This window comes from Camelus dromedarius, chromosome 21 (genome assembly GCF_036321535.1).
Source record: "Camelus dromedarius isolate mCamDro1 chromosome 21, mCamDro1.pat, whole genome shotgun sequence".
NCBI lineage: Eukaryota > Metazoa > Chordata > Mammalia > Artiodactyla > Camelidae > Camelus > Camelus dromedarius.
Window position 1 is genome coordinate 26,168,860 of NC_087456.1, and position 20,655 is coordinate 26,189,514.

Sequence of the window (20,655 nt, forward strand, 5' to 3'; positions counted from 1 at the left end):
ATATACAGTGGAATAGAGGTCACCAGGAGGGGGAGGGGTAGAGAGAATGGGGAGCTATCATTTTATGGGGATGGAGTTTCTGTTTTGAACAATGAAAATTTCTGGAAATGGACAGTGCTGATTGATGGTTGTAAAACACTGTGAATTTGCTTGATGCCACTGAACTGTATACTTTAAAAAAATATGGTTAAAGGCTAAATTTTATGTTATATATATTTCACCACAATAAATTTTTTAAAAAATTTTACATGTGGGAGAGATAGCCGTCAAACAAAGAACTAAAAGAATAAAAATCTAGAAGGATCCTAAACTCAGTATGCTTAGCAGTTGTCCTGAAACTTCTCTCTCTTCTTTAAGGAAACTAAAGACTAGAAATTATTCGTGACACACTATGGATGTGGTTTATGCAAAAAATAAGACGTGGGTTGGCAACAGACAGAGCCACAGTCTAAGAAAAGTCCTTGGTCTTTTATTAAAAAAAAAAAAACTCAGCATGTAAATTATGTGTGTGTTTATACATACATACATATATATATATATATATATATAATCTTAGGATAAAATATAAAGTTTGCTTCTCTTTCTCTTTCTCCCTCTCTCTCCCTCTCCCCCTCCTCTTTCTCATGGTTTTACAATCCCTTGCTTTAACTGCCTTGTTTCTTTAAATAACAGACCAACAGCTGTTCCTGACTGAATCAGAAGAGCGCTTCTATCGCATTAAACATGAGATATAGCTGTCTCTTGCTTAGCTACCACCCACAGGGGTGCTGAATGGTACCCTCATTATGTTATTGATATGTACACATTATCTGTAATATGTGTAAAATACCCACATATCGCCTTTGGCAAGGCTCAGTTCTTCCCTGAATTACAAAACTCCCTACACAAAAGAATCCATTCATCTCTCTGCCACTGGAAACCAGCCAATCAGGGAGTGGAGAGCGAGGCAAATGCGACTGATGTTACCCAATAGTTTAGGGGTGCAAAAAAAAAAAAAAAAAAAAGAAACAAAAGTCTAGATGCAAAATTGTAGACAGAGGAAATCTCAGTCTTAAAGGAATAGGCTGTAAATCAACTCAGGATTTGGCGTAGGCCCCGAGGGGCGACACTTCTTCTACTCCTAAGAGACACCGCAAAGAGTTATAAGAAAGCATTGGGAATTCTATTTTACTTCCCATATTCAGACATCAACAGATCTACAGGAGAACCAAGGGCTCCATTCAATCAGACTTCCAATGGAAAGAGAAATTTAACCATAGGGTGATAGAGAAAAACTGACACCAGGTTAACTAGTGTGGACCCATCTTGTTCTTTTTAAATGCTTTCTTTTTTTCTAAATTGAAGTGTAGTCCATTTATAATGTGTCAATTCCTGATGTACAGCTAAATGCTTTTAATGTATTAATGTTTACCGTTGCAAATGCTTGCAGTTGGCGTGCACGGAGAGGTGAGGGGATGAGGAATTAAACACTGGCCCTGCTGGCTCTGAGCAACTTTCTCTAAGCTCTGCCTTGCCTCCGGTCATGACTTCCGAGTCATGAAAGACTAGTCTCAGACAGGTCCTTAGGGGCCACCTGCTCCAACCCAACACAACGCATCCTCTGATATCTTTGTCTCAGGACAGTGAACTTGCTGCTTTTTGAGAAAGAGCATCCCAATTTTGGCCATTTTGTAGGTTGAAATTTGTCTTTCTCTTGGACTTCAAATTTCCATCCACTCGTCTTAGTTAATAAGAGCACCATGGCTTCATCTTCATACAGTCCTGTCAGTCTTTCAAATGTTTAAACATTTGCACATTTTTCAAGTCTTCACAAAACCCTGTGAGGTGGACCTCATGGCCCTTATTATCCAAAAACCACAGCTGAAGGAGAAGCCTGAAGTACTTACCTGGGTCGCCAAAGCCCAGCAGGAAAACCTGGACTAACGTCTTGCTCTGTTAATACCAGGGGAGGGGGCTCTCTAACATTGGGCATATTTTGCTCTCTGGAACAAGATGTAAAATTCTCTTTCTTCTCTGTGTCAGCCCCCCATCACAGGAGGTGGCTTTCCTCAACTTCTTCCTTCAAGTCAAGATTCGAAGTGATTTCCCATCTTTGTCAAGGCCCTTTTCAACATCCCTCTCAAAATCAGGTCCTAGACTCCAGGCACAGCCCAGCAGAATATGGCAAATACACAGACTATGCCGAGTGGGGAGGGGAATGCCTTCGGCTTCCCTTGTTCTCATCACTTTTTTTTAATGCAAGCTCCTTATTTTTGGGTACCAGCCACATCGCAACATTGAGTCTAAACTTTTTGTAAAATAAAATCTTTGTTTTTACACAAACTGTTACATCAGATTTTCCACCCTGAGTCCTTTCTGGAATGACACAGAACAGAGAGAAAGAAATCAAGGAAGGCAAAGAGAGAAGGAAGGTTGGTTTTTCTAGCCAGTGGGGCTACAACTTCAGCCTGCATTAGACACACCTGGAGGGCTTATGAAAACATCTACAGAGCTTCTGACTTAATAGGGATGAACCTGGGGCAGAAGAATTAGCATTTCTAACATGTTCCTAAGGTGATGCTCAGCTCCAGAGACTACTCGGAGAACTACTGTTCTAGTCTATATTTACACAATTTATTTTTGAACCTAAGTGCAAATGACACGTGTGTCTGTTAATTTTAAACTTCTTATTTGACCTGGGTTTTTAGCATTTTAGAATCTCTCTGATACCTAAGTTTGTGATTCAGCATCTAAACTGTCCTTGCCCTGGTACCAGCAATGATGCATCCAATGTCTTCATCAGGTTGATGATAGCAATGTTAAAAGACACAGAGCCAAAGCCATAACCTCGTGCTGTATCCTTAGTTACCTCATTTCTGCTTGGCCCTATTTCTTTAATCAACACCCTGTGGTTTGTTCTGTACAGCAGAAAAAAGTAGAACTTTACTAGTGCAAGTGAGGCGTGAGGCCCAGGTTAAGCCACAGTCCTGCTCATCTTCGCCAATGGACAATGCATTCCATACCCTCTGTGGTCCCTTAGGGTTTCTCTGAAGCATCCATGGGCTTGCCCAGTGCCTTTGGAAATCATTAGTGGAGGGAAAAAGTTCATAGGCTTTGAAGTCAGGCAAACCATGACTCACTGAATCTGTGACTTTCTTATTTAGGAAAGGCTTAGTAAAACCCAACTTGTATGTCTGTTAAAAGAATTAAATGACATAGAAGAGGCAACGTGCCTCAATGAGAACATTGCCTGGTTTTCAATAAATGTGAATTATTATTGCAACCTGTTCCTTACCTGATCAAAATCTTCCAGAGGGCTTCTATGTCTAGTGAATAAAATCCAGATTCCTTAGATGAATAATTAAGACACAACTTGCCACCAACCGACCATCCTAGACTCACCTCCCATCCCTGGAAGCCTGATCTAAACACTCTCCCTGAAACATGTACTGCATGTCCCAAGCCCTGTGTTTAAACTGGTATCCTTATCAGAATGTCTTCCCCCTCCTCTAATTTTTACCTAAAAACAAAAACAAGCCAAAAAACAAACAAAAATTCCTAGTCTTCAGTCCAGCTTCCAATGAAATGGTTATTTTCATTCCAAAGTCGATTTTCTTTTCCCAGCTTCCCAAGCAATTACTGGGTGTCCAGCCCCTTGTATGTGTGCATGTGAATGTCAGTTTCTCCCAGAGGGATGTCAAGCTCCTAAAAGACCGAGGGAAACACGGACTTATTTAAATCTCCACGAACTCTGTATTCTAGCTTGCGTCCACTGGTAGCTTAAGGAATACAAGGTCATCGATTTCGTTTTAGAGGAATCTGACTCTCTGGGTTGGAATCTTGATTAACACCTACACTTAGTCTCACGCAGACAGTGCACATTGGTGAAGGGATTTCTTGGCTTATCCGCAGAAGGAATGGGGGAAGGTACAGCTCAGTGGTAGAGTGTGTGCTTAGCAAGCATGAGGTCCTGGGTTCAATCCCCAGTACCTCTATTTAAAAAAAAAAAAAAAAGAATAATTAAAAGAAGAAACACTTCTCAGAATTTTGCACATGTATATCACAGAGACTTCATAGGTAGATGGACAGACAGACAGACATCTATGTCTGTATATCCATATCCTATCAATCTATCTATGTATGATGACAAAGAATCAGCAGACAATGTCAACAGTTTTGTACTGTATTTTACCCTCTCGACCTAATATGTTTCATCGCAGGAATGAAAATGAGAAAAACCAAGAAAGTGAATTTCCCAGTTTTAGAAAGAGGGGCCTTAGAGAGACTCTGAACTGGGTAAACGGCATCTCTCCCGTGGAGGCACGGTGGTGGCTCTCTGCCTCTGCCTAACCGCAGCCTCCTTGAACAAGGCTGGGTCACTTCGGGGTGTCTCCAGGCTGAAACACGGCATGACAGCCCTTCAGAAAGTGGCCTCACAGACCCAGCTCTTATCAGCCTGTAATGATCACAGCTCCTTTGTGAGCGCACCCTGCTGAAAGGTCAGACATAAGGCATGTTTCACAAGAGCTCGCGAGAGCCTGCGTAGCTGACGCCTATGGAATACGCATCAGCTCCAAATTAAGACTCATGTAAAAATACAGTCTCTTTGGAGCTCAGATATCTTCATTATTACATCCCGGTATTAACTCTTTCTCTTTACAGTACCAAGTAATGCACACTGGTAAGTTCCTAAATTACACGGATCCCTGCGCGTTATAATAAAGTATGGCATACAGAGGTCTTTAATGACCTTTATGGAAATGACACCAACAGGCTACACACACACACACACACACACACACACACACACACACAGGAAAGCCTGAGATGAAAACACCTCATAATTCCCTATTGTTTCCTTCCCCTTTTTTCATCCCCCACACTTGGGCCCTTGTGCTGGCGGCACGTGCACATGAGCAAGCACATGCATCTCTCCAGGTCCGAGGGATGAAGGAGCCCTTTGTGTAAACGGAGAGTCTCTGCACTATGGCAGCTCAGGAGCATTCACAAGACCATCAGATATAAATCACATAGCGGAGAAAAGAAAAGATTCAACTAGACTGAAGCCACCCAGCTCAGGCAAGGAGAGAGGTCTGCTCAGTCCAACGGTCAGTGATGGAAGCTGAAGGGAAATGAAGTCAAGGCCACAGGTCAAGGCAGTCGCTGGGGCTGAGCCCCGCAGCCTAGTCCAAAGGATGCTGGTAATTACCCAGTTGTTTCCTGCTCTGCGGGGAATGAGTCTCCCCAACAAAGAGCCAAGCTCCCTGGGGCCATATCTTCCGATTTTCTTATTTGCTCTCCCCTTCTAATTCTGCTCTGATTTGATGCTAACAAACACACACACACACTTAGGCAACAAACTTCCAGTCCCCTTTTCCTTCCTCCTGGCTGCCAATCACACATGTGACCTAAACTGTAATTCAAGTCCCTGCTTCCATTCAGCTGCACACTTTAATTTAGGGGGTGTGACCATAAAGCAATGAGTCTAAAATAACAAATAAAGAGCCTGTTTTTTCTACAGTGTTTATGGGTTGCCCAAGAATATCAGTTTCATTAATTTATTACACAATTTTTTTTACCTCCATGGTTATTCACTTAACCAGAATTAGCTCTGAATAAATAGCAGAAAATGGGTAGATAGCCACATTTCTTCCTTCATAAGCAGTTTCACAAATATCTTTAAAATGAACCTAGTGGAATTTCCAAATCCAAGTAAATGATGTTTCTCAAGAGTCCCCTGATGGTGTCACACACTTATTTCTACAAAGTTCCTTGTACTTAGATCTTACTTAGAATTTTTTTCTTCGATTTATTCGAACACGTTCACTGAGCTCTGTCTATGCACCCGGTGCTGCTCCAGGAGTTTATCTCTAGAGGTGGAGTCAAGACCATCAACAAGATGAAGATGGAGAGGAGACCAGGTAGAGCCTGTGACCAAGAGCACAGTGGAGAACGGGGATGGGAAGTGTCAGGAAGAGGGGGGACCCTGAGATGTCAGACCGGGTGGCCATGAAGGTCTCTGAGCAGGTGACATTCAAGGAAAGATCTGAAGGAACGAAGGGAGGGAGGCTTCTGTAATGCAACTGCAGGTGGAGGATCAGCAGTCACAGGCATTAGGAGGCGGTGAGCACAGGGTGTCCGAGGAGCAGCAAAGAGGCCAGGATGGCGGAGACCCCTGAGTGTGGGAAGTCACGGCTCGGGGGGCGGGCGAGTGAGCTATAGGTCAGGGATGGCCCCACAGTGCACAAGGAGGCCTTTGGCTGTCTTGCAGAGTGAGGTGAGAAGCCGCTCCAGGGTTTTGAATAGGGCATTTGGATCTGACCAACATCTTGGCAGAGGTCACCCTAACTGCTGTGTTGCAAACAGCCTCTAAGGAGGCCAGGGTGCAAAGAGCGAGCCTAGCTAGGAGGCCACTGCAAAAGCCCAAGCGAGACACAAGAAGCCCAGAGGACAAGGGTCATTGCAGCAGAGATGTGAGAAGTGGTTAGATGTCTAGCTTTTAAAAACTGCCATCAGATCGGAAAGTCAACTTAATTACTTTTTATCTTCCTCTTCGCTAGAACTTTGGCAGTTTTCAAAAATCAACAGTATCTTTTGAAAATCCAGCTCTGTCCCCAGTGGAGGAATTCTGAATTATGTGTTTGTGGGCTCTGAACACAGTTCTAGAGCAAAAGTTCCCCAAAAAGATTCTGTTTTCTGCTGCTATCAGGAAATAAACATATATCCTCTTTTGGAACAATTTTTGCCCCAGTGGAGGTTATGGAGAAGTTGGCACACATTGACAATGTGGAAAAAAAAAAAGCTGCTACAATCAATCCAGGAAGCATGTCTCAAGACTACACCTGTGAAGCAGGGCGAGGTAGTCGGGGGCAGGGGATGAGGTAAAAAGACATCCCCACTGGGGTCCGTCACACTGTAATCATTCCTCAAAAAGCAAAGCCAGACAGACCACAGCCCCAGCTCACCCTGGGTGCCCTTCGAGCTTTCGTAAAGCAAACACACAGAGCGCTAACACCGCACTGTTACCCACAGCCCTGCTCTGCTCCACTGATGATCGAGAAACAGGTCAGACGAGACCTCGTCCACCCAGAGGAGATGACTGACATCATCAGGGAGGAGTCTTGCAATCACAGACCCACTCGAGGGGAATGGTAAACCAGGCCCTAGATGACAAGCAAAACCCCGATGAGACTAATCCACTCCGGACGTAGCCAGCGTGCCTGACACTCGGCAGCTGTGCTCGCCTCGCAGCAGCTCATCAGACAAGAACTGTTATCTCTGGTTGATGATGAAAAACTGAGGCTCAGGGAGATGAGGGATTTGTAAGATCAGAGGGCCAATAAATAACAAAGGTGAAAGGTGAACCCAGGGCTGACCGGCTGCAACGTTCCTCTTCATCCCTACTCCGAGCTACTCACCAGCAGCCGAATGACACCACCTCAGGCAGGATGAGTTGAAACTATTATTTATGGAGGCCAGGAAGCTCACGCCTCGGATGGTCACTGCAAACCCAGGACCCACAGCACGAGGCGCTGAGATGAGGTTTCATCATTAAGAGATTTTGAGCAGATGGTAAATTTAAGAGATTGTTCTTACAAAAGGTCAAAGTCAATGCTTTGGAAACTATAATAATAATCATAATAGTAACCACCGAGTGGACTGAGATTGTGCTGGGAGTTTCCATGCATCCTCTCCATGCCTTACAAAATCCTTGCCCAGTAGGTGCATTTATCCACGTTTTAGAGATATGGAAATCATCTCAGTGATGTGATTGCCTCAAACTCCCCCAAGGGGCAAAGCCACACCTGGAACCCACACTGGCCCAGCTCCTCCACCAGTAGGGTAAAGTCGTCAAGAGCATGGCCTTTGGGGCCAGACTGCCTGGGTTCAAATCCTGGCTCGGCCTCTTCCTAGCTGTAAAGCCTCGGCAAAGTTCTCAACCTCTCTGTGCCTCAGTTTCCTTATTTGAAAACTGGAGATAGTAATAGTAATCACCTTACAGGGTCATTATAAGGATTAAATGTATCAGTCTGTATAAAGCACTTAAAATAGCGCCCAGCTCACAGGAAGCACTGCACGTTTAGTGATAATTATCAACAGTTACTGCATCACCTTACGCAAAAAGAACATAGAATTATCCGTGACAATTGCACAATTATTACCATTTCTCTGCCCATTCCAGTGGGAAGGACTACTGTTCACACCACTTTTGGGGTCCTGTCTGCTCACAAGGTTACCAGACTCTGGGTAACGTCATAACCTAATGCAAACGGTAACGATCCAATTTCCTTATGAGGCAAACATGACATTCGATCAGTTTGCAAAAACCTGAGATATTAATAGCCTTGTGCAAACAAAGTGTTTATTATACCTCATGGCTTTTTTTTTTTTTTAATGGGTTACTATTCGGTGTGTGTCTCCAACACGGCGCCAGAGCTAGGATCAGTGTTAAGGGGATTGTATGCTGTAAAATTCTGTACAACAGGAGCACAGTATAACTTTCTTTTTTTCAGTAGCACTCATTTAACAGACAGTCAGTTTTTTTGGCTGACCTCTTTATATTTTACACACCCTTGGGCAATATGAGAAATGAAGCTGAACTCTGTGTGCGTTTGTGTGTGCACGCATGCACACACAAGTGCACACGAGCACGCGCATGTGTCTGGGGTTAGGAAAAGGGTGCAGTTGTCATTAACCCTATCAGCGCTGTGGTCCTCGCAATGCCAGGAACCTCACCCTTCACTCTGCAGCTCTAGAGTCCTTTAAAAAGCAGGCCAAGGCCATCCACCTTGAATTTTAACCGTAAAGCCTCAGGAGCGTCCACAGTTCAACATCTTCGGCGGAGCTGAGATATATTGTCTGTTAAAAGTGGCTGGTGATTCGTTCCTCCCCACTGAAAGCTTTGTTGACTTATTTTGCTCCATAAACATCAATTCACCCTTTCACCCTCAAATCTGAAAAATCATTTCCTATTCACTACACAACTTGAAGCCAAAGATAAACGGATATAAATGACTTAGGATTTAGCCGCTGTTTGTTACATCCTTGGGAGTGGTCTCTGAAGATGAGATTTCATCACAGTGGACAAGCTGGCTACTGTCTGAGTACAAATTCAACCAGGCATTCAAGTCCAAGGACCAGAGAAAGAGGTCAGAAAAAGCAGGAGGGCAGATTTTATTTTCCTCTCTTTCACTGAAGCACTGATGGAGTGCTCTGTGGGGGGTGGGGGGGAGGTTCCCTTGTAAAGGCAAATGTGACTTCAACAGAAGTTGGATGCCCTTTCTCTACAAAAATGAACTATGCCATTGCTCCTTCTATGGCCACAGTCAGGAAATCTAAGGTTCCTCTGAGACCCACTGCAATCATTTCATCCCAGCACCTTTATCTTCTCCTGATGAACAGGGAACCATCAGCAGACTGTACTCTCCCAAGCTACCTGGCACCAACATCTGTGGCCTCACACCCACCCCACATGAGAAAGTGACATCTTCCTCCTGACACTTTATGATGTACGAGCTCAGTACCTCCTGTGACCTCCCAGGAAGTTATTCTGCATGAGTTTTTAGGGGTCTGAAGATAATAAATTAATCTCAAAATAACCTGCAACTGAATGAGACCAATTCACTCAGAGCAATGCTCTGCTCGTTCTGGGCTGAGTCTTTAAGAGGAACGGCAGCTTCTGCTTTGGACCCCTGAGCCTCATGTAAAAAGTCTGACTACTCTTCTGGGAAGACCACTTGGATACCTCCTGAAACTATGTGGAGAGGAGGAGATGCTCAGTCATCCCATCCAAGCTCCAAGCTTATGAACAAAATCATCCTAGGTCCTCCAGACCAGCCCAGTTGCCACCTGAATGCCACCAGGTGACCCTGGTCAGAGCCTCATGGAGCAGAAGAACAATTCCTGCCCAAGTTTCTGACTCCCTAAAAATTGAGAGACATAATAAAATAGTTGTTATCTGAGGCCATGAAATTTGGGGGGTAAGTTTATCATACAGTGACTAGATCACTGAAACAGTTACAAAGGTACAAATCTTATTATCCTAGAGTTGGTAAAGTCTGGAATGAGCACTAAATGTGCAAGGGTGTAGGTTGGTGGGAGGAAGCTGGAAATAGCTGAGAGCTCCCAGGTCCTCTGAGGTCAGCACCCCTAAACATAAGTATTCTTTGTCCCATGTGGGGTCCCTTAAATAAGGTAGTAATTACTCAGGGCTTCATTTCTTTGCTTGTAACGCTGGGGACTTACCTCCCTCCAAGACGGCAGGTACCCTTGCTCTTGTTGGTGACATTCAATTGAAGAAGACTCCCATTTCCTATTTTTCCCCTCTCATAACTCTGGGCATGATTTTAATCATAAATTCAAGTGCAACGTAATCAAAGAAAGATAGATTCAATTTTCCAAAAGGGCTGAGAACTATACTAAATACTGCAGATTTGCAAGTATTCCCTGAGCACTGGGGTTTTATCTGAATGTAGTTCAGCAAAGGCTGCCTTTGGTATAAATCTCTAAAAATACGGTAAGAGTCACTCCTACTTGGAAAAATTTCAGTTTTCATCTTTTTTTTCCCCTCTGTCCCTTCATATCAGAAGGCTTTATCTTTTTCCTGTTCCCTCCGATGTGGGTGTACGTCTGAAGTCACACCCTGATCACACCAGTCAATGTGATGCAGAGTCTGCTAACAGAAGTCAGAGGTAGCAGAGGACAGTCGAGTTTTATATTACCGCCATTCATCAACATTCCGACAGACTATTCTATAAAGAGGAGAAGAGTGAAGTCCCCTTGCCAAACTAAACATGACTTCCACAGAAGCTTGGGTGTCCTGACCCTCCCAGGCTGGGAGAGTCAACAGATGCACAGCTCTGGACAAGACTAACTCTGAACTCACAGAAATGCTGTCTTTGGTCTTTCCAGCCTGGTATTCTAATCCTGGACAGAGTACCTATATACATTTTATGGGACAGAATGGCTCCAGAATCTTGGAATATGCCTTCAATCTGTGATTCCCAATGGAGAATGGAGAAGGATCACATCTGAATGATGAGGAGAGCTTTTTTTTAAACCACATCTGCCTAAAGGCAAATCTTTCCCTCGAATCGGAATCTCCTGGAAAGGACCCTTGGGCAGTCCTTGCAGGAGCTCCCCAAGGGCTTTCACAGGCGCAGGAGTGAGCACACGCGCGCGTGCACGCATACACAAACACACACGCATTTTCTCTCCCTGTTTAAAATCAGTGTCTTGAGGAATCCTAATAAATCATCCGTACAACCATCTAAACACCCTGGGAACCTATCTGTAGTCATCCTACCCTTCCTCCTCTAGGAAGTGCACTGGGAACTATGTGTCAAGTGACACAGTAATCAAAGGGCATCGAGACACTTCTGAGGCTTTGTTCTTCTGAACAGTCGAGCTCTCTAAATAGCTAAAGATCTGCCCACTTATGCACCAAGTGTTTTATTTTTCAAACTAACATTTCAGCAATTTGGGATACAAAACTCCCTAGTATTTTACTGCATGTGTTCAGTTTCCTGAATACAATTTAGGCTCATCTGCATAATTCAAGGCCCTTACCATAAGCATCAGTTTCTGTCCTGGGACTGGAAGGCGGAGTGTGTTACTGAAAGCTGCAAAGACTTCCAAATGCACTGGAGGCAAGTAGAACGTTGGAGAATAACAAGCCAAAAATGGGACTCCAAATAAGGGGGCAACAAGCAGATGTCAGAAGCCAGGGAGGGTGCCACAGAGATAAAGAGGGAGTTAACCATAAACAGGATAAGATGAAGGAAAACTGTCCATAACAGGCATCGCATTCTGTGATTTGATCTTCTGGGCTGGCATCACGGGGCTGCACAGGCAAACATCTCAAGTCTAAAAGGTCATCGACTCTAGTTAGAGTGTCTTCCTCCAGCCCTCCTTCTAAGTCAGTCTTTAATTTCTTGTGGTCCTAGAGAGGGCCAAAGGCTGCCTTTCCGGTGAGTCAGCTGTGTGTGTGCCCTGCGCCTTCTGTTAGGAGGCTCAGGGATCTCTCTGACTTAACTTCCTGGACCCTGGCTGTGTTTCAAGAGGTTGGATTGCGGCAGAGCTGAGCTCCAGAGAGATAAGGCGTTGTTATTCTTCCTTATTTTCCTCTAAAACTACCCCCTTCCGGAGTCCCGTGGTCGGTGTCAGTGAACTAGCCCAGTTCACACTCTGCATAAAATAAGCTTCCACTGTGGGCTGTATCTTTCCCAGCTGGGGGACTTTCATTGATACAGAGCTTGCTTTTCTTGTCATGGGGCGGCCAGGGCTGCAGTAACCTCTGGGATGATACACACCCACTAAGAACTCAGTAAGGTCTGCTAAATTACCAGCCTCCAGGGACAGATCCCCTCCCGGAAATGAGACGGCCTTTGGGAGGAAGACAGACCACTAGTAATCCGCTATCAGAGGCCACTCCTCGGATCATAAGGTCAGAAGCCAAAGAATAACAGTGATTTAGCAGCTTACGTTACAGACAACAAAACCTCAGAGAACTTGCCTTCAATTTACTGAAGTCATGTAATTGAAACAGGGCCAGAGAACCATCTGTGATGCTGTCGTCTGTACAGAGAGGCATATGAGACAGATTTAATTGAAAAAGAAGAAAAGAGAGGACATGGAATCGGGTTTTGGTTTTTATTTTTTAAATCCCCTTGCAGTAATTCTGCCTACCTATGATCAAGATGTTTTTTCAGAGAACTCAATCATTGCTTTCCCTCCAAATATCACCCCACCCTCTGGCTGGCCTGGTTTTGCTTATTTTTCTACTATTCTGGATGCTATTGAGGCAAAGAAGTAGGGAAGGATTTGCTATGAACAGCAAGTGTGGGAGTCAGAGCCGAGAACTTGTACCCCAGCCCCACCACTTCCCAGCTGTGTGACCCCGGCCAAGTGGCTTCATTTCTCTGTGACTCAGCATATTCCTCTGTAAAAAGGAGAAAGAATACAGCAGTGGGAAGAATACTTGAAATGAGTGAAGGTGGTCAAAAGGTACAGAGTTCCAGTTAGAAGATGCGTGAGTCCTGGGGATGTAACGGGCAGCAGGCTGACTACAGCTAATAACACTGTATTGAGTATCTGAAAGATAAGAAGGTAAACCACCTAAAGCTCTCATTAGAAATGAAGATTCTGCTCTACATTCTGCACATTCTGATTTAGTATGTCTGGGGTAGGGCCTGAGATTCTGCATTCTTCACAGCTCCTAAGTGACGTTCATGCTGTTGCCCAGTAGCCCACTTGAGTAACAAGCTGTTAAGAACAGCTCTCAAATCTCAGTAACTCAGCACTGCATCACCATCACCATCGCCATTATTCTCATCCTCATCCTCATCTTTATCCTCATCCTCATCCTCATCCTCATCTTTTGACACAGCGGCTCAGCAATGGTACTGAGGAGGTGAGACGTCAGGGCTGCCTGAAATAACGGAGGACGGGGTAAACCAAGGATGTGCATTTGGTGGGGGCTGGAGGTGGGAAAAGGTGGGTAGAATCAGAGAGGAAAAGGAGGCAGGGTGAGGTTAATGAAGAGACAAGAGGTAGCAAAGAGAGGAAGAAAAGGGCATGAAAAAGACGGGGAGAGAGAAGACGACAGGAAGGATGAGATGAGGGAAGTAAAGGAGGAAGGGAGTGGCCATTGGATGAGAAAACAAAGGTAGCCACCTTCTCTCCTTGGGGTGGGATTGGCCCTACATTATCTGACTTTCCTGAGTGGAGGGCGGACTTCTCAACTAAAGCCCTCCCGAGGGTGGGCACTCCAGCCATTCAGGCCACTGAAAAGCATGCTCAGAGCTTCCCCACTTCACTCCCAAGGCTCTTCCTTCCGGAGTGATGGAGGAATGAGCTGTCACTATGAGAGGAATAACATATGGGGGCCAACCTCACGACTGTGAGTGTAGAAAAGGTGTCTTTCAGTTCAGAACACCCAAGTCTGGGGGGAGTCTCTGACCCTCAGACTTCGAGCTGATTGTCCATGAAAACAACCCAAACAAAAGGTACCTGATACAGCTCGATCCGTTGTTCCGCGACTCTGGCCTTGGGGTTCTGTAAACGAAAGACTCTGAACTCGGCCTTCACCAAATTGGAAGCATTCTTCTCCATCGCTGAGACGTCAAATCGGACAATTCTGAAGTAGGGTCTGTAGAAAGTGGGCGGGATGGCATCTGTAAAAAGGGCAATCGTGAAAATGATTAAAATCCATTGTTCTCTCAAAAAAAAAAAAAAAAGACCATGCAGCATGAGATAGACTCAAGAAACCATACAGGAAATATCTACAGAATGATTTTGTTTCCAGTGGCCAAATTAATATCATTAACAATTTAACCAGAAAAAAAAATAATGTGTACTTGGTTCCAGGAGGAGCAGATTAACAGAGATTAACAAACCACTTCCAACCCCATTTGAGGGCATGAAGTTAACCCTATCCTTTGAAAGCTGATGGCATGGTGGAAAATCCTAGATGGTTATGAACTGGAACAAGTTCATGACAGTTGATGCCTGGAGAGAGCTGTCGGGCTTGCATACGCTTTAATCAGACGTGCCAAGAAAATAGCTCCTAATGGCAAGCAGTTTGCCCACGTATTTTTTTTCCTTGAAATTTTGGCAACCAAACACTCCACTCTATCCAGGTTCATGGATTGCATCTTTTTTGGCTTCAACAGTTTGGTCTTTCACACACATATGACCAAATACACCCTCTATTCAAGTTAGGGGGAGGACATCTGAATAAAAATCTGCGCATACTGGCTATACTAGGTCCAGTCTTAAAATTCTTTATTCAGTATAAATGTCCGTTGGTGGGAGGGGGTCCTAGCTAAGGAAGAGAAGGAATCAACCCAAATTCCTTCTGTTCTGAGCCATGAAAAGTACAGAGGTGCAGAGCGCACACAACAACTGCAAGTTCACGGGCTGCTAGGATTTTGCTGTTTATTTTGCAGTCGTCTGTCATTGCCTCATGCGCAACCTGAGGTTACACCCAAAGCAAAGCAAGTCCTAATTCTTTGCCCAAACTTCCTATGTGACACCCATTTTTTAAGCACCTCCATGAGGCAGACCATCGGCTACAGGTCTGTTTCTCTAAAACTCATCTAAAATCTCCTTACTTTCATCCTTCTGGAATGTTCCATCCAACTCTGGCATCTCCATTACTTTCTACCCTCTCTTTAATCATGTCGCTTCATTACAACGTAATCATTCATGGTTTTTTATGGCTCCTTACAAATGTTTCTATTACTTCAGTATTACGTTTGTTTATTTTTGTTTTCCCCCATGACATCTGAGGACTCTTGAGGACTGACCGTCTTTTCCAGGTTTTTTTCTTCTCCCATGTAAGACAGGGCTCTGCACTTGTGCAGTTCACCAAATAGCCACTGTTCTCACAGCTGGTCAGCAACAGGAGTCTTGAAAGACTCAGGCATCTGGCTATTGGCAAGACTAGCTTCTTATTAAACAAATGAGCCATCCTGCCTATCTTAAAATAGAAACAAACACCTTTCGTGATTTCCTGGGAAATCCATCCCCTGACGATTATACTGAAAAAAAAAAGGCAAAAAAAAAAAAAAGCAAGGGACGCAGGAACACTTCCTCATCTTAAGAGCTCCGCACTTCTTCCCCTGATAGAGGCTCTCGCCCATCCCTTTCCCATGACCTGTGACTCTCATGAAACAGCTCATCAGGAAGCAGTGAATTCCAAACCACGCACTCTCAGCTCAATGACTGCTTCAAGGACTGTGTGAATTGAGGCTTTGAGCTCAGGAGTCTCAGACACAAACAACGAACAGACTCCCCCAAAATCCAAAGCATCCAGGTTTCAGGGAAAAGGACGTCTGCGCACAGATGCAGTGATGGCCCGCCCTCCGCACCACGGCTGTGAAGTCGTCGGTGGACAGTTTCAGACCAGCAAACATGCACTTGAGCAGGGAGGATGTGGGAGACCCCTCGCCCAGCAATTTGAAAAGCGAGCTTCGAGAAGAAATTGAACTTTCTTGCTGCTGGAACACGCCCAGCCCAGGGGACTGGACAGGCTGATCGGAGCCTGACCAGCTCAGCTGAAAGCAGGCCAGTTGCCCAAGCAGAGAAGCCTGGGGAGGGCTGGGGCCAGGCTCCCTGGCCTCACACACTCTCTCGTTTGGCCGGAACCTTCCACAGGCCTAGCGGCTGCATTCATCTTCACATGGCTGCCCCATTAGACAGCAGAAGCTTCAAATATGCTTGAAAAAGCGTCCCGAGAGGGCCAAGCTGCTTCAGAGCATTTCCTGTCATTAGGAAGAGTAAACACTTCCTCGGTTCCCCCCTTCCCGTCAGTGGAACCCCCACAGGCCCGCTCCCCTTCCACAAACACCCATCTTTCACACCCACTCGCCCCAATCTTTTCCTTTCATCAAGTTTGTAAATAAGTGCTCTTGAGATTTATTTTTATTCTCTTCTGTGTTTATTAAACTTTGAACAAATTTTTCCCCCTTTTTGGTCTTCTGCCCACACACACGCTTGCGTTTTACAGCCGCTTCCGACCAGGAGGTCAATTTTGTTTCTCCTTCTTCTAAGCAAATCGTCCAATGATCCTGTTCAAGCCTTTCGAGCTTTGAAGGGGTGTTTGCAAATATTTATAGGAGGAGCTTGATGGTTAAGGACGGTGTTCTGTTCCACTCCCTACACACTGGCCAACAGCCTTCCTCGCCTCTGGCCATTATAACCGTTCCCCGCGGTCCCGCTGTTAGAACCGAACCGCCTGAAGATACAAGTCCAGCTATTTGGCTCTTGTTTTCTAAGTCGAAGCAGTTAACGCAGGAGGGCAAATGACTGCCCCACACCCCTCCGCCCAGCACCTCGGCTTTGGTCTTGCGACCACACTGAAGGGACCAGGCCAGCAGGTCACAGCAGCCTCTCCCAGCCCCCTGCTCCAGCACCCAAGAGTGGGAGCTCACTGGATAAAGACTGGTGACACTAAAGAACTGACTGCCACTTCCAAGGGTCGGTCCCAGCTGTCCCCTGCTGTCATCTGCTATGGGTCACCAGCCCCCTGCCTGGCTGAGGAACTCAAACCACTGGCCAAATATTTCTGCATTTGAGGGGAAAAAAAAAATCACAGCAAACTGCTCGAGCCTAGCCTGTGACCCTGCTCTTAGCTCATAAAAGCTTTTGGACGCGTGGGGCGAAGAGCTGACGGCAGCCCCTCTCCACCCGGCCAGGGTGCGCGGGCTTGGCTCCCCGGCCCAGGGCTCCGGGCGGTAGGTAGGTGCTGAACAGCTCAGGCAGCCCTGAGGGGTGCATCTCTTCCCCCTGCCTTCTCCAAGAACTCGTGTCCCTATTTGGAGTGTGAGTCCCCTGGAACGCCCTCTGGAATTCCAATCCAGTTCCCATCCCATCGCCGGGTGGTCAGGTACTGGTGTTTGACCTTGGCAGCCTGCCCACACTCCTTCTGGCTCCTCTCAATTTCAGATCGACATTTTGGGGTTCAATCGAATGCATCTTCCTCCAGCCCCGGGGACTTCAGACCACCCGGCTGACTCTGCTCCTCTCCCCACCACGCCGTCCCGTCTGCCTCCCTCCCAGGGAAAAGCTTGCCCGTGGAAGATTCCAGAATGTCATCCAGTGAGGGGTGTTCCCCCATCTCAACTTTGGCCACACATCACACATAAATGCAAATTAGCCCGGGGAGTCTGAGGCACCAACAAGTTGAACCACTGTCCTAAAAGGTACTGGTTGGCTGCTTGCAGGTTAGTGCTATTTAAAATGACAAGCAGGTTAGCAGAGGCTGAATCCCACTTGGGGAAAATGGACAAAGGGAAAAAAGAAAATGAGGAAATCTAGTTACTAATTTACGAAAGAAGTGGGTACAGAAAGCCTAATGATAGCCATAATCACAAGCTACTTTTACAAGCACGCTAACTTGACCTGTCATTTGTTCCAAATAATGTATTGGCTCATAGTAAGTTATCTTCCTCCCGTGGAAGCACCTTGAGGTCAGGAATCTCCACTTAGAGTTCTTCGGTTCCCCACCGCCCAGGGATGGCTTCCTGGGCGTGTGACCAAGGCAGTTGCCCTGGGTCCCAAGCTCAGAAAAACCTCACACTTGAGTTTGATGCTCTGGGGTCACCGCCTTGAAGTCCTTAATCATTTCACCTTTGAATTTAGGCTTTGCACGTGAGGTCTGATGGGACAATGGAGCATGCGTGGCGGGGGTGGGAGTTGTACGGAGCCTCGCTCATGGGCTGTCCCACTCCCATCACCTACTGGCCTCCCTGTGATTGGCTCCTGGCTCCCTACCCCTTACCCCTGGCAGAGCCGGTGTCAGGCACTCACACGTGAACCATCTCGGGGCAGGGCACCGGGGCAGCTTTTACCCCCGAGGCTGGCCCCGCCTCGATGCATTCAGAGGGCATCGCAGTGGGAGGACCATCGCAGCTGGTCCTGCCATGGTCACGTGGGATGTGAACGCAGCAAGGGGCCTTTAAGGCCATTGGAATTTTAACTCCAAATCAAAAAGTCCTAGCTGTGTGGAAATGGGAACATTAGTTGGCTTTTCTGAGACTGTTTCTTCATCCATATAATGGGGTAAATAATTTCCTACCTCGTATGTATTGAATCAGGTTGTCGGGATTACATAAGGAGCAGACAGAATGTTTGGGCACTGGGTGCAGCACAAAGATCCCCTCAAGAAGGCCCCTTCCTCTCCCTGTTCCCATCCCTTGGCAACAAAGCTGCCAAGCGGTCCTTGGGCCTTCCTTGAATGTCCCCAGAGACAGGACTCTCCTACCACCTTGACTTCATTAGCAGAGAAGAGGCAGAAGCCGCTGAGTGCACGGGGGCAGCTTATAAAAGACTCCGGCCACCTGTTCCTCTCCCCTGCAGAGAGGAGCCACAGTCACCTCGGTCCTCAGAGCCCCCACCACCATGCTTTCACATTTCACCTGTTCCCCGAAACCCTGACCATCAGAAAGGCCGACCTGAGAATTCTGCCTTCCCGCCAAACATCTCTGCATCAAGTCACCCCACCTCCCACTGTGACAATGCTCATATCAGGACCACGTAACAAACAAGTTAGTGAGAAACGAAACCCGAGGGAAGTCTTGCGACATCGCTGTTATGCGATGAGCTCTGACAGAGCCTGTGGATTTGGGGCCTGAAAGAAACACCCCAAGGATGTCCAGAGCTCAGCCTTTAGGGAGGCAACGCTTTAATCATCTCTCTGTTATTTATTCCCTCCTAGGTGGTTTACATCACAAAATTGGCAGGAGAATAAAGTGTGTGACAGACATTGGAATCTTGGGTCGAGAATTGCTGGGTATTTGTTGTATTTGCTAAAGCAATGGTTCTGGAAGTGCGGTCTTAGACCCAGGGCATCTGCCTCACCTGGGAACCTGCAATAAATGCAGATTAGCCAGAGGAGGCTAATGCATCGTCGAGGTTGAAGAATCACTGTACTGAAAGGTACTGGTTGACTGCCAGCTGGTGAGACCAGTGCTATAACAACAAGCAGATTAGTAGGGGCCAGAGAAGAGAAAGAAAGAGACATTAGTTTCTAACAGCAGCTTTCTTGGAGCAGGCGCTGACCAGAGCCCCCAAGGGAACTGGTCTCAGTGTTCTTGGGGGATTTCCAGGATAAGGCCAAGGGCAGGAGTTCAAAGTGACAGGCAGGAGGTATGGGAATGAAAGGAATTGTTAGAGGCCTGGAGGTTTTATTTGTCTCCCTGTCCAAGGCACTCGCCATCTACCTGAACTTTAAATACAAGCTAGTTTCCTTTCTCAGGGAAAAACTGTAAGAGGCTTAGAAAGCAGCCCAGGCCCCGGTTACTTAGCGTGGGTGGATACATCCTACACAGCCAGGCTTGTCAAGAGTGGGTATGGGGTAAGGTCCAATGCTCTGCATTTTAACAAGATCCTTGGGTAATTCTTATGTACCTGAAAATTTGAGAACCACTGAAATAAACATGGAAGAGAAGAAATCGACAAAGAAAGACAGAAAGACAAAGAGACTTTTTTATTTTTTGAAAGCACCAATCACGTTCTAACATACTATAAAATTGACTTCTTTAATCAGTCTCTGGTTTATGATTGTCTGTCTCCTGCTGCTAGGCTGTAAACTCCATAGAGGAATCTTTGTCTGTTTTGTCCAATAAGGTATACAAACTATTGAGGAAAATACACAGAACATAATAGTAGCTCAATAAATATTTTTAAATGGTTAAAAAAAAAAAGACAAAGGAACATCTAAACGTTTGATCAGACATTTCACATAGAAAAAAAAAAGAGAATAAGATAGAGAAAAGAAGAAATTGCAGCAAGAGATCTGAGGCTCTTATAATAGGAAAAATTCCTCCATGATTTGCACTGTCTACCTTGACTGCCTATTTCAAGCTGAAGAACTTGGAAAATATACTGATGCCTGGGTCCCAGCCCCTGCGAGTCTGATTGGACCGGGATGGTCTTTTCTAAGCTCCTCAGATGATTCTCACACACAGGCAGGATAGAGACCAGCTCAATGGAAAAGAACTGATGGTATTTAATTTGAAGAAGAGACCACTTACAGACATCAAATTCCTTAAGAGATTCCAAATATTTCAGGGGCTTGGAACGTTCCTAAGCCAGGGAGCCACATTTGGGCTCAATATATAAAGAATTTTTCTAATAATTTAGAAGTTAAAAAAAGGGCAGGGGGGATGTGCT

At 45.8% G+C, this 20,655-nt stretch overlaps 1 protein-coding gene across 3 annotated transcripts in view; it reads right to left on the reverse strand.

Annotated features, from left to right (window-relative positions):
- The window catches only part of TGFB2 (transforming growth factor beta 2), a 75,349-nt gene that overhangs the window by 11,144 nt on the left and 43,550 nt on the right, over positions 1 to 20,655 (reverse strand). For all 3 annotated transcript variants that reach the window (XM_031438390.2, XM_010993027.3, XM_031438391.2), the window contains one exon: positions 13,990 to 14,153. In XM_031438390.2, the coding sequence (XP_031294250.1) occupies positions 13,990 to 14,153 (164 nt within the window). The remainder of the gene's footprint in view (positions 1 to 13,989; positions 14,154 to 20,655) is intronic.